The sequence below is a fragment of the Tachysurus vachellii genome, chromosome 10, assembly GCF_030014155.1.
Source record: "Tachysurus vachellii isolate PV-2020 chromosome 10, HZAU_Pvac_v1, whole genome shotgun sequence".
Lineage (NCBI taxonomy): Eukaryota > Metazoa > Chordata > Actinopteri > Siluriformes > Bagridae > Tachysurus > Tachysurus vachellii.
In genome coordinates this window covers 20,381,398-20,395,442 of record NC_083469.1, presented here as the reverse complement: position 1 = coordinate 20,395,442, position 14,045 = coordinate 20,381,398, and the positions used below count along the sequence as shown (strand labels likewise).

Below are 14,045 nucleotides of genomic sequence, written 5' to 3'. Positions count from 1 at the left end.
CAAGAAAAAACTCCCTGAGTCGATATGAGCAAGAAAGCCTGAGAGGAACCAGACTCAAAAAGAAACCCATCCTCATCTGAGTGGCAATGGAGCATGAGAATAATATAATGTCCTTTCTACAACTGTTTATAATCAAGTGGAATTGTGCAGCCAGGAGCTTCTGAGCAACTTCTAGGTCAGTGTAATAAGAGTAGCAGGAGATGAATTCAAAAATCTACATTCTGGCTGCCAACCTACAAAGAAATCTGATCGAATCTGAATGGAACAAAATTCCTCAAAAACCAAGACAACTAACCAAAACATACCGGCAACACAACTTCATCAGGGACTTCATCAGGTGGAAGGTTCTAGACTGGCCATGTCAATCACTAGATTTACAACCCCCCCTGAACATGCATGTGACCTCCTGAAAAGGAGTCTAAACCCCTCCAGAACTAACAGCATCTAAAAGAAAGTGGTACAAACCTGGAAAAGCAACACACAAAAAACTATATGATGTTATATAGTTATATAACAACTATATGATGTCAGTGAGTCACTGGTTTTATGTATTTATGCAAGCTAGGGAAATTTGCCCAAATATTAATAACAATTTTTGTATAAAACATTTTGTGTTTTATTTAGTACTAGTGCCAGTGCTCAGCTGAAGGTATTTATTGGCAAGAAAATGCTGGGAAATCAGTTGTAAGGTTGCAAAGACAGATTGTGGTTGTATTATATACTAAACCCTATGTCATATATTCACCTAGTGAATTTGTGGAAGCTCTTGGCACATGTACAAACAGGCACACAAGTGAGTAACATTGCTCATACTGAATATTCATTATTCATGGAACTTTTGTTAGACACATTTTGCAGAATAACAACACTGTACTGTAGTAATCACTGACATTAGAAAACTACAGAAGACATCAAATGAACTGGTAAAGTGAAAGTGTGGAGAACAGCAGTATTTTCTGAACCCGTTCCAACAAATAGGCACAGCTATCCTGTAACCTTCTTAGTTTGATCCTTAGGACACTTGATGAAGGCTGATGACATTACATTAGAGCAAATACTGCCTAGTTATAACTTTGCGCTGCGTTAGGCCAATTGATTGGATTCTTAAGCCTCATCATTATCATCAAAGTGCAACAGCTCTGCCAAACCCAGAGTATGGCAGTAAGGGCAATAAGACTAAATCCTTGACTTTTTAGTTTGTCTATCCCATTATCTGGATCCTTCACAATGTTCGGCCCTCTTTCTGATCATTATTGCAGTTATCAGTTCTTGCCTGAACTTCATTGTCAAACATACTTTTTTAGATCACAGACAGGACAAAATTCCCTTTTTCCTTTATCATTAATGGTTAAACTATTAATTAATCTCAACTTGAAACCCTTTGCATGTGCTAAGTCTAGATAAATTAGTGGATATGTTTTTTGGTCTTATGTTAGAAGATAAGATCGTATTTGGCTGAACAAACGGCAGATAAATCAGTATACGTTACAAAGAAAAATGCTGACACAAGAGTTTGGTTTTTCAGCTCATCACATCAACAAATATAAGCTTGGCTTTATAAACAGCCGCAGTCTGGTTTTTCTCCTTGTTCTAGACTGGGGCAGAGGTATGGTTTGAGAGGTAGAGTCTGATAGCGACTATCAATTTACTTGTATTCATTACAATATTTATAGATGTGTAAATACACATTTATAATCATAGAGAAATAAATTCCTGCAATTATGGAAGATGCGGAACTGCCTGGAAAGAGACACATTTTTGGTACTGTTCAAGTTCATCAGCATTTTTTTGTTTGACTTTTTTGTGCCAATAATGGTCACAGTATTCATGCATGTGTCCCACATCCACACATTTAATTATAGCTACAAAACTCCTAGAGGGTGATTGATCGCACATTTAATTATACACAATTAATTATAGCTACAAAACTCCTAGAGTGTGATTGATCACAGCATAACACAGGTAAGGTTATTTTATTATTTGTCATCTCTTGTTCTCTTTGATGGATATCAATGCCCCTCTGCAGGCATTATTCATTTTATGGTGGCAATCCTGTTGGCCAAGTCCCATTTCCTTGTGGTCTGCATGGGGCTACCAAGTAACTAAGTCAGCTAAATCAGCAAGTTTCCACAATCCTTTCATTTATACTGGCATGTGATCCAAGTTCCAGAAGGATCTCCAGGCTCTGTTTTGCTGCCTAAGGCCCAGTGCAGCTCAAAGCACTTCCCCAGAAAGCACACCCTGAAGATGTGCAGCTTCATCTGGACTAATTTATGAAGATTTTACCAGAGTAATGAACATGGCAGTAAGGCCAAAAAGGATAACAAAGAATCAAGAAAGTGCCATTTCTGCAGAAGAACGGCAACTCTGGATAGATTATTTTTCCAGCCGATGACACAACTTCATGTAAATCAGCTCCTAAATCAACACAGTGCGTTGCTGACCAGATGAATTTCACATAAAGATATCATATTATTGTTTAGCATTTGAATCAAAGAAATTACCGTTTTAGAGAAACAGAGTGATTCAGTGATTCAGCAAGCAAAATCTTACACAGGTTTTCATATGAATAGGAGGTGAGTGCAGTATACCTACAGCTGCCTGTTCTGCTCCAGAAGCCTTGAAGCATTTGATACATTAAGGTTAGCATTAGGATTCACTTTAATAGAAATAAAAGGCCCTAAATCTGTTCCATTTTGACAAGACAAAGGCCCTGCACACAAAGTCTTGTGTAAGGAGACATGATTTGCCAAGTTTAGTGTGAAAGAACCAGAATGGGCTGCAGAAAGACAACTTCAAACCCACTGAGTACCTATGGGGTGAATAAGGCCTTCTTTCCCAACAACAGTGCCTAATTTCACTAAATTCTCTTGTATCTAAATGAAGCATTTCCTAACAGCCTTGATCCAGAATCAAGTGGAATGTCTTCCCATAAGAGGCTGTGGATGGAGGGCATGTGAGTTTTTATAGCAGCAAGGAGGAATCCAACTCAACAAGCACATATGTATGTGATTGATAGTCAGATGTCCACATACACGACCCTATTGTGTATGCATCAGTACCATATATTTTTAATCTTTGTCCTTTATTTCTGGAAAATGGAAACAATGGAAGATTGTATCATCATGGCCTCATCCTTTTTCTCATTAGCTATATGTTTATTCATGATGAAAGGCAGAAGCAGCTTTGGAGGACAATATACACTGTACAGTATACTATATGGGAATCACACAGCATATGTGCTTGTTGTACACTGCATTCTGAATACATTAATATGGAGATGTCCTCCATTGCTGCTATAACAGCCTCTACACTACAGGGAAGGATCTCCACTAGCTTTTGAAACATTAATTTCTCCTTAATTTGATCTCACCACTTCATACCCACTAGCCAACTCTTCCCACCATGTGGCATCTATCAGCCTATGAGGGTGGGGCTAGCGAGTGCTTCGTCTGAGACACATAAAGTTAACCTTTATAACTTTAGGAAAGTATTACCTGCCTTGTGTTCCTGCATGAGCTCACACATAGCTACGATTGGCTAGTGTCCCTTTGAGTGACAGGGGAGACAGAAGACTCTGCCATCCCTTCCACTCTGAGAGCACGATCAATTTTGTTCCTTTGGTTCTCAGCCACAAATGGCATCTGTCCAAACTTGTGAAAGCTTTTTTGTGCCATTTGGGAACCACAAACATACTTTTAAATTCTGTTTATCTTGAACGTCCACCACAAAACTCCATGTGTAATTTTTAAGTTTAAAAAAAATTACATTTTACATGTGCACTGAACATGTGAAAAAAAGGTTCTTGCAGTCATTGTATATTGTTAGCCAGAATTCATGTTTACATAGGTGATGATTGCCTTAATGAGACATCCATTGAGATATTGGACAGCTAATGTAATATATTTGGAATAAATTTGTAGTTCATAAATTTTTTGGTAGAAAGCGATGGCCTTGTGGGAGCACAAACACATTAGGTAATGTGACAGTGAGGCTTTTGCCCATGTAGAAAAAAAATTGTCATGTATCAACTTAAACTCACACTTTCATCTGCTCACCGGCTTCAAATTCAAGAGTTTCCACATAATGACTACTGCTTTAGTAAACACTAAAAACAATTTACCTGGATTTATGCTCTACTCATGATTTAATGATGAGATCATCTTTTCATTGACATGATATATGACTGTAGCTATTTCTTATACTTTCTGATGATTCTTGCATGCTGTTGTTGGTGTTGTTTTTCTTCAGCGGCTCCCTGTTGAGTCGCCATAGCAGATTATCCATTCCTCATTATTTGATTTGGCACAGGTTTTACAACGAATGCCCTTCCTGATGCAAAGCTCTCATTTATTCCGGGCTTGGGATCGACACTGAGTGTTACCTCCTGACTAATGTTCCTGTTACATAATTTTACTATTAATTCTAAATGAAACTTTTAAAAAATGTTTCCTTTCTAGCACTGGTACACATTTTCATGCCTGAATATAGCTCATGTTAGCATTGTGAAACACAGCCAGAAACCTAAATGTGTATAAGAAAAAAAGAAAAAGAATTGCTTTACCTGAATTTTGATACAATTTCAGTCTACAACACACAGTCTAAAGGACTGAGCAATCTACAGACTAACCCTCACAATAATTTTGTTATTGAGGACCACTTTAGTCACAGACTTTCTGTGCCATGAAATCTGAGTCATTCATTTGGAAATTGGGAGAGTTCCCAGTCATTACAATAAGCAGTTGTTTTATTCAGGCCACAACAAATGGATCAGGTGTCATTCCTTGAAAAGCCCTCATTTATCTCTAAGAATAAGTGTCATGTCACAGACCACATTCCCCAATAAACTTCCTCTGTATTTAATAAGTACATGCCGGTATGTTTGGATCATTTCCCCTGTCTACCTAGATCATTTAACCACCTGGACTGCCCTTTAAATTGTATATGGCCACTTAATAACAGGTTAAATATTAGGAAATGTTTTCATACCAAGAAATAAATTATTTACTGACTTGCGTCTGATAACAATCACTGATCTGGTTGACTCTAACATAATTGTTTTGTGTTTTAGAAAATTAATGATTCTCAAATGTGGCTACATAAGTCCCCTCTGGAAGACAAACTCTGTTGTAAGATTCTTAAGAACCTTTGTGTTCCTCCAAAGGGACAAACCCAAAATACATTCATGCATCTCTTATCTAAAATTGTAAGAACAGCATAGAGGTTTCAGCAATAAAGTTATTTTCATATTTGTACATCCTTTATTCAGTTTCGTGTAGACTTTAATTTTACACCAAAAACACAGACATAAATTAGAGAAATTACTTTTTTATTGTTCTAAAAAGATTAGAAAGTGAATTTGATAGACATATCAGACCCCTTCACAGCTCTGTAACTGCACATGTATCTACAAGAGAGAGACGTGTTACGGTATTATTGGACTTTAGAGATCAATCGATCTGTTTCGTTTTTGCTCTTTCGGTTCTTTAGAACAACACCAAAGTTAAACTTAGATCCACAAATCTTAAAAGCTGGTCAGGATACTTCCGTGATTCTTAATTTAAAGGAACATCATTAAGCAGTCATTCAAAAAAATGCCTGCTGACTTGGGTTTCAGTGTATGGCACGATTTTGAGGTGTTGCATTCTTTTTCAGCTGTAATAACAGAAGAGTCCAAACAGAAAGACATTCAGCTCCTTTCCATCCATTACACAAACCCAGAGAGCCCAAGAGACCTTTCTTTCAAATATAATATTAATTCAAACTAATACTTACTAAAAATGACTTACGGAAACACAACTGGGGGACACTATCCTATCCTAATACTGGTGATCGTTATAGGCTTAATTCCAAAACCTAAAAAGGCCTAGGATCCAGTATATTGATGCGCTTTACACTGGAGCTGGTTGGTCCACAGGCTGTGATGTCACCATGAAATCACTAAGGCTTTCAGGGAGATTATATAAAGGACTTAGGAGACCCTCAAATTTTAGGCACTGCAGGAATATCATCCGCAAAGGATTATTTTTTTTTAATCTTACTAAAGCTTTTGAGGCTGGAAGCCCAAAGAAACGCCATCCTGTATAACACCCGTGAGCTTATATCTAACCCAAGGTTTGTTTATTCCAACCATTTTTATACTGAATATTTTACATCACAATATATGTTCATTCATTCTCTGTGTTTACTGCAAGATTAATTGAAGTATGCACTTCTAAATGAGCCTGTAGTAATGGATGTGTCTGGGAATTAAGGTTTTCCTGTAATATCTAAACCCTGTGTCAAATACAAATATTACAGTTTAATTGTAAATAGACTTTGTGGAATATTTCTTTCTTGTTTTCTTAGACAAGTTAATGTTAACTTCTTTTTTTTTTTATCAGATACTCTGCAATATAAAGTGTTCTGATTCTGTTTTCTTAGCTTGTGTGACTAACGTGGTGTGACAAATCTGCTATGTCCCTACAGATGTCTTCAGTAACTATGTCATTTCGGTTTGCATTTCTTCATGTCTTAGGTAGGTTAGTTATTGGTTATAATGATCATGATTATGTTCTGTTTGTTGTGTGTAATCTTTTTCTTTTGAACATTTCATTCATTGTTCTATTTTTTATGTCTGACATATGTATTTATTTTACACAGGCATTCTGTCTATGACACCCATCAGCTTTGGAGCTGATTTAGGTGGTTTGTCTTTACTATTCCTTTTATCCACATGTCCATATGCTTTTACGTTTAGTTTGAAATGAATGTTATAATCAATAATTAATCATTATAAAAAAAAAAAGAAGAAGAATTCAGCACTGATATTTTAACTGTGTAGCCAATGTGGTTTTCATGTAATCTGCCCCGTTGTTTACTAGTTGCGGTTCCCATTGAATGCGGCACGCGCGCGGCGGACTTGGAGGACTCCCCGGACTCACGCGCGATGGTGTTGTGTCCTGCAAACTGCGCGCTTTGGAAACTGTCAGTGTTCGGCTCCGGGATTTACGCCTCCATCTCTAGCGTCTGTGGTGCCGCACTGCACAGGTATGTACATCTTAGTAAATATTCATTAAAGACACACAGACACACAGACAGACACACAGACACACACACAGACAGACACACAGACAGACACACAGACACACACACAGACAGACACACAGACACACACAGAGACAGACACACAGACAGACACACAGACAGACACACAGACACACACACAGACAGACACACAGACACACACACAGACAGACACACAGACACACAGACACACACAGACAGACACACACACAGACACACAGACACACAGACAGACACACAGACACACACACAGACAGACACACACACAGACACACACAGACAGACAGACAGACAGACAGACAGACAGACAGATAGATAGATAGATAGATAGATAGATAGATAGATAGATAGATAGATAGATAGATAGATAGATAGATAGATAGACAAAGTTGATATACAGACAGATAGATAGATAGATAGATAGATAGATAGATAGATAGATAGATAGATAGATAGATAGATAGATAGACAAATTTGATATACAGACAGACAGACAGACAGACAGACAGACAGACAGACAGAGAGACAGAGAGACAGACAGACAGACAGATAGATAGATAGATAGATAGATAGATAGATAGATAGATAGATAGATAGATAGATAGATAGACCAATGCATATAAAATGAGTCCAATTCTATATGTACATATCAGCCACACATGTAACCCCAGGGGCGGTTCTAGACCTTTTTTAGGGTGGCTCCAGCCCCCTGTCTGTGATCTCAGCCACACTAAAACTATAAGTATCATTTTTTCTTTCAAAAATAAACAATAAAAATAACGTTAAAATGCAGGACGTGTCGTCGATGGGAAAGAAAATTATTTATCAGTTTGATCCAAGAGCGAATTTTTTTACTTTGCTTTTACTCACGTGAGTCTTTCAATAGTGCGTCATCAGCTGTCTGCTTTATTAGAACGGAGAAGCACAGGCACGCGCAGCGTGCACGCGCAGTCAGAGCTGGAGGCGTTTATCTATAACGTTAATCGGCGGAAATCCGCAAAGACGGCAACCAAAAGCAGTGAAATTTCACTATTCTTATTACCAGAGTTGTAGCACAAACAAAATATTAATGCAAACAATCCATTCAATACTAAATAAAAATAACATTTATTGATTTGGACTTTGTCTTGTGAATATTTTTTATTAATGACTGCATTGGACACACTGTTTGTAGAGAATGCACACGTACATGAACTGATCTGATTCAAGACTGGCATCATTACATCATGCATAAAATTTTGGTGTCCACTTTTGCCATTTAATAATACCATAACTTTTGGCTTACTATGTAGTCATATAATATATAATATAAAACTCTTCTTGTTTTAAATTCTCACTGAGGGCTAAAAAAACCCCTTATAGATGAAATCCTAGAACCGCCCCTGTGTAACACCATCATTATTCATGTCTATTATACATGGTAACTATATGTACACATAAAAAAACATCCCTTTATTTTTTAGTGTATCCCTTTTTTCACTTTATTAGAATAAACACATGCAACAGCTACACAAGCAAATTTAACTTACTGCATCACCGTGAATATTCCTACCTGGATTGTTCACACACCATGTAATTAAAATGTTCTTTTCTTAAAACGTACTGTTCCTAACCTTCCCTTTAAATGTGCCAGTGGGATTATAGGTGTGTCGGGAGGAGCTGTGGAGGTTCAGAAACTGGCTGGCAGGAGTCACTATCACAGCTCTTACGCACACGGCATCCAGACTCAGTCTCTGTCCAGCTGGAGTGCATCATTTACTGTAACCAGTAGGTGGCGATATTTCCAGTCTCTGCGGTTAGATCGCGCCAACCAGCACCCAACAGTCTCCATGTTTTAGATCTTTTGTTTCTATTAATCAGCGAATTACCTAATTAGCTAATCAGCTAATGGGCGTGTAAGCACAGGGACAAAAAGATGTACATACACCAGGACCAGGGTTAGAAACCAGGACTATGAACAGTAATTAAAAAAAACAAACAAATCTGAATTACTATATGTCTATCATTCACCCTGTTGAATATAAAGTGCAATATTTTTAAAGAATCAAACCGTGGTCAAAAAGTAATGTTGAGATTTTTTAGTGCACTCAAGTAATCCCACCATGCACTACGATGACTTTAATGTAGAGGTGTGCGGAACATACTTCACCATTCCAGAGAAAGTTTCAATATTTCCAAATGCTACCTGCTCACTTTTAAAAGACTCAAGAAGACACTTTCAGATTATCAGAAATTAGTTGAACTATGCAGTTATTTTGAATGATCATCATCAGAATGTGTTCTTCCTTCTCTCTCAGGATCAATCAGCTTGCCTATGGAAGTGTCCAGTCTAACCATTACTGCTGAGAACCCAGTGTCTGGACCAGGTAGGACTCTAATTTGGGCACATGTATTACTTTTATATACTGGAGGTTAACATTTAAACAATGTTCTTCTTCTTGCAGCAAAGAAAGCTGTCAAGAAACCCCCAAAGAAACCTCAAGTAGTAGAAAACAGAGGTGCATTTGTTTAATACCTGACAAAGCTCAAAGGAACAATTTGTCCTTTTTAAGAAGGAATAATTCTAAGGTAGTTTCATGTTGCCTTGTTTCAGATTGTCTTGTGGATATAGCTCTAATTATTGACAGCAGCTATCATATAGGACAGCGGCGCTTCAACCTACAGAAGAACTTCATTGGTAGATTAGCAGCAATGATGAAGGTTGGGCCAGATGGACCACATGTGGGAGTGGTGCAAGCCAGGTGTGTATTATGTCTTTCTGGTTTGTTCAGGATCACATACCAAAAGAAACATTTTTAACATGTTCGCGTTTATGTTTTCAGTGAGACACCTCAGGTTGAATTCTACCTGGGCAACTATAGCATGCCTAAAGATGTGATTTTTGCCCTCAAAGAGGTAGCTTTTGGTGGAGGCAACACCAACACAGGTGCATAATTCTAATTTAAACATGACATGTATGACGGTTAGTCATGCGACCAGCCTTGTGTGTGAACCTTATGTTTCCATCAAACCTGCATTGTCTGTGCTTCACATTTTGTTAATCTGTGCGCAGGCAAGGCCATACTCCATACAGTAAGGCACTTTTTCAATCCTGATTTTGGAATGCGCAGGGGTGTTCCACGGATTATCGTGGCATTTGTTGATGGATGGCCCTCTGACAACCTGGAAGATGCATCAGTAATGGCTAGAGAGTCTGGAATTAATTTGTTTTTAGTGAATGTGGCCAAACCTATCCCAGAGGAAATGGGATTGGTGAGGGATCAAGACTTCATGAAGAAGGTAGGTTTCACAAAGACAAACAGAATGGATTTAATTATTCAAAATATTTTGGAGCCTCTTTGTCATGTTGGAAGAAACTACTGGAAAAGATGAGTACAAATGTGTCTTACAGGCAGGCTGCAAAGACAATGGTTTCTTTACACTGACTATGCCAAGCTGGTTCAGCACAAGTAAGTTTTTGAAGCCTCTGGCTCAGAAGCTTTGCTCTGTTGACCAGTTGCTCTGCAGCAAGACATGCTATAACTCAGTCAACCTGGGCTTCCTGATTGATGGATCCAGCAGTGTGGGTGATGTCAACTTCAAACTTGTTCTAAGCCTCCTAAGCTCCATTTCTCGCAACTTTGACATTTCTGAAAGTGGCTCACGCATTGGAGCTGTGCAGTTTACATATGACCAGAGACTGGAGTTTGGCTTCAGTGATTTTACTAAAAAGGATGAAGCCTTGAAAGCCCTCCAGAGCATCCCATACCTAAGTGGTGGTACAGCCACTGGAGATGCCATCACCTTTGCTATGGAGAATCTCTTCCAGCCCCGTAGCATGGGTACAGGCAAGAAGTTTCTTATCATTGTTACTGATGGTCAGTCCTATGATGATGTTAGAGGGCCAGCCATAGCTGCTCAAAGGCAAGGTAAGTAAATAGACCAAAAACTAAGCTGCTTTCTTAATACAAGCATGATGACCAAATATTGAAGGCAAATATTAGAAGTGACCTAGAATGGCTATCCTAATATCTAAACCTTGTCCTTTTACAGGGATCACAGTGTTCACTGTGGGTGTAGCTTGGGCTCCAATGGAGGACCTGAGAGCCATGGCATCAGAGCCCAAAGACACGCACACCTTCTTTACCCGCGAGTTCAGTGGCCTTGAGCAGTTTGAGCAGCCCATTGTACGGGCAATCTGCAGGGACTTTACAGAGTTCAACTAGAAAAAGTTATATTGGGGAAGTAGAAAAAAGAAAGCAATAGAGAAAACTAGTTACAAATACCCAATGTTTTGGTTTAGATTGTCTGGTCAGTTTTTCACCTATTAGAGATTTTTTTTTAACCTAGGCATATTCTTTGTGCAGAGATAGCCCCTATAGTGTATTGTTTTGTCATGAGAGGAGTCTGCATGGTTGCTTTAATAGTATGATTGAACCAAAGGATTCTATGACTTATTGACTGTGTAACTTTATATTAAACTCATACTAATAATGGCAGATGTTATCATCAGAGACACATCCTGATTTCTGAGTATGAAAAATAGGTTTGCTATATCCATCTTTGGCTGCCCAAGAGAGTGTTGTCCCCGTTGATGATAAACAGCAGGTTTGACAAGGCTGCCCTCTTGTGCATATCATTGGTACTACAGACAGCCTAAGTTCTACAGGATAAAGGCCAAACATAGTATCGGCTGGTTTATCACACACCACACACTTACACAAGCACTGTAATGCACACAGCTTTTTACATAGTTCCATTTTCTCATAATATAATTATGGTCACATTTTATATTCATATTTCTCATTCTACATGTTCACAAATGAGATGTTTAGAATTATATTTGGATTATACGTACTAACATTCTGATCACACACAACTATCTGTTTCCTAAATTATGCTTAATGCTCAATTATTTTCTTACAATGTTTTTCTTATATAAAACACACATATGCATGCTTAAGTGCCTTGCAAACTGAGAAGCAACAGCAGAGTGATTGTACATTTCTGTTTAATTTATTACTTTCTTCTCAATAAAGGACAAGGTATTTTTACAAGCTAATTACTTATTTGTCTGAAAGTGTGCCAAATGAATGTAGAGACTGATTTCCTCTTGTTTTAATCTAAAACAATAGTATGATAAACACTTGGTATACTTCTGGTTATTAATCACTATAAAAAAGAGGCATGAGTTATAGTGAGAGCTGGAACAGGTTCAATATACAGGTACACCATTTAATATTTATTATAGACATTTTATATACATGACTTTTCAACAGGTGAATTTTGCTATGTGGTACAGTCTTTAAAATCTGCTAATTCATAATTTGTAAATCAAAAAACCTTAAAAAAAAAAAAAAAAAAAATCATCAAAACTCTTCAAACCGATCAGAACCTTTTTGGGAAGACTAGAAAAAATACTTTTTTTGTATTAACCATGCATTACACAAACAAAAGGTCTTTAGTTACAACCATAAATTGTAGTTTTGAAAATAAAATGGCTTATAAGATAAATGGTAGGGGCAGAATAACAACTCTGCTGTTTCACCCAATGCAAGGTGTCCAGATCCCTTAACTTATAAAAAATGTAATAAAGATAAATTTAAACTTCATCTTCAGCCAAGGACGAAACTGTACTTTAAAAAGAGCAAAACATTTCTTTTTGGCTTGCTCTTTTATCCATCTTAAAAGCCAAATCTTACAATTATTCTCAATTTTTACAAAAGAGGCTAAGACTAACCCAAAACAGTGAAATAAATAAGCGTTCAGTTGTCTAACCTGTGATAAATAAACTCAGTTACATTAAGATGTACAAAACCATCACATAGTGATAGGATGCTGCTGTTTACATGTAGATATCTAAAGAGCCTGGAGGACGTGTGCTTCTACTGTAGTTCCATGATTCAGTCAAATAAAGTTAATAACACTAGGAAGAGCAAGATGTGTAGAACGTCTTCCTGTGATGTAAAATGGATTGAGATGGAGGGTTTGAATGGGAAAATGTGTATTTTTATTTTTATTTTAAAAATGTCATCTTCTACCAGAGTCTTCAATTATATAAAAAAGGATTATAAAAACTATACTCATTTTTTACACAAAATTGCTAATGCAAAGGAGAAGCGATTGAGCTGAATCACATTTTTCTTTCCTAATTTATAAATAACGCTACATCAAGGTCAAGAGGGCAACTCACACACCTGATGCGGTACGAGGGATTGATTCCTCTGGAGCATCATCTTTGCCCTTGTTGTGGTCACTGATGACCTTGTAATGAACTTTATACCAATCCATGGTCACTGAAACATACCTAAAATACAATGTAATTACCTCATTTTAGACCCAATCAAAAAAATTAAAAGACAAACACTGATGTAACTCCAGCTCTGACTTACAGTTAGGTACAGTAAACCATTTTTTGTTCTAGTTTGAAGGGGAAAAAAACCATTAAAACTAAGTGGGCACTTCACCCAGGCTTCACTAAGCCAACAGTCCACTGCCTAGCCCCGGCATGTTCACGCAGGTGCTATCAGAGGCTGATGCAACATTAGCAGCTATTGCTACGGTTTTCACAATGGCAGTGAAGCAGTAAGATCTTTCTCTCGCTGTCTGATTGTGAGGGCAAGCTTGCACCAAATTTTGTGAATTAGGATTTATACGAATACTTTGGCCAGGGCATCTGCTCCGGCACTCCCTATGAATGCCTTAGAAGGGTGGAAGGCAACGTCGTATATGGACTCATCTGACTTCTTCCGGTGAGAGGTGACTTCCTGTACGCATGTCTTGCTGTCCAGGTTCCACAGCCGAATTGAACAGTCATGACCTGTGCAGGATTATAAAGTTATTCTCCACGTTTTCAGATGTTTCAAGGTGTTCTCAATCATTTCAGTGGTAAGTGAAACAGACCTCACACGGTCATGCAGTACACAGAAAATACGCTTAACTGCAACTTAACTATACATGACTCACATGAAAGCCAGGCACAAACTTCCTAGACAACAAAA

General features: G+C 37.8%; 2 protein-coding genes across 4 annotated transcripts in view; one reads left to right on the top strand and one right to left on the bottom strand.

Moving 5' to 3' along the window:
• The first annotated feature begins 5,991 nt into the window (after window positions 1–5,991).
• Window positions 5,992–12,101, top strand: coch (coagulation factor C homolog, cochlin (Limulus polyphemus)). Of its 2 annotated transcripts, none has more exons than XM_060880213.1 (12): window positions 5,992–6,114; window positions 6,424–6,517; window positions 6,643–6,684; window positions 6,864–7,029; window positions 8,699–8,832; window positions 9,363–9,431; window positions 9,510–9,563; window positions 9,659–9,806; window positions 9,888–9,991; window positions 10,118–10,344; window positions 10,457–10,973; window positions 11,098–12,101. In XM_060880213.1, the coding sequence occupies exons 2-12, from the start codon at window positions 6,457–6,459 to the stop codon at window positions 11,268–11,270; spliced, it is 1,695 nt and encodes a 564-aa protein (XP_060736196.1). In that variant the 5' UTR covers window positions 5,992–6,114; window positions 6,424–6,456; the 3' UTR covers window positions 11,271–12,101. The 2 variants fall into 2 exon arrangements, with proteins under 2 accessions (XP_060736196.1, XP_060736197.1); XM_060880214.1 differs by having other exon boundaries at window positions 5,998–6,114; window positions 6,469–6,517.
• A 157-nt stretch (window positions 12,102–12,258) lies between these two features.
• strn3 (striatin, calmodulin binding protein 3) overlaps window positions 12,259–14,045 on the bottom strand; it is a 24,041-nt gene continuing 22,254 nt past the window's right edge. For both annotated transcript variants that reach the window (XM_060880211.1, XM_060880212.1), the window contains exon 16: window positions 12,259–13,864. In XM_060880211.1, coding sequence (XP_060736194.1) covers window positions 13,695–13,864 — 170 coding nt within the window. In that variant the 3' untranslated portion in view covers window positions 12,259–13,694. The remainder of the gene's footprint in view (window positions 13,865–14,045) is intronic.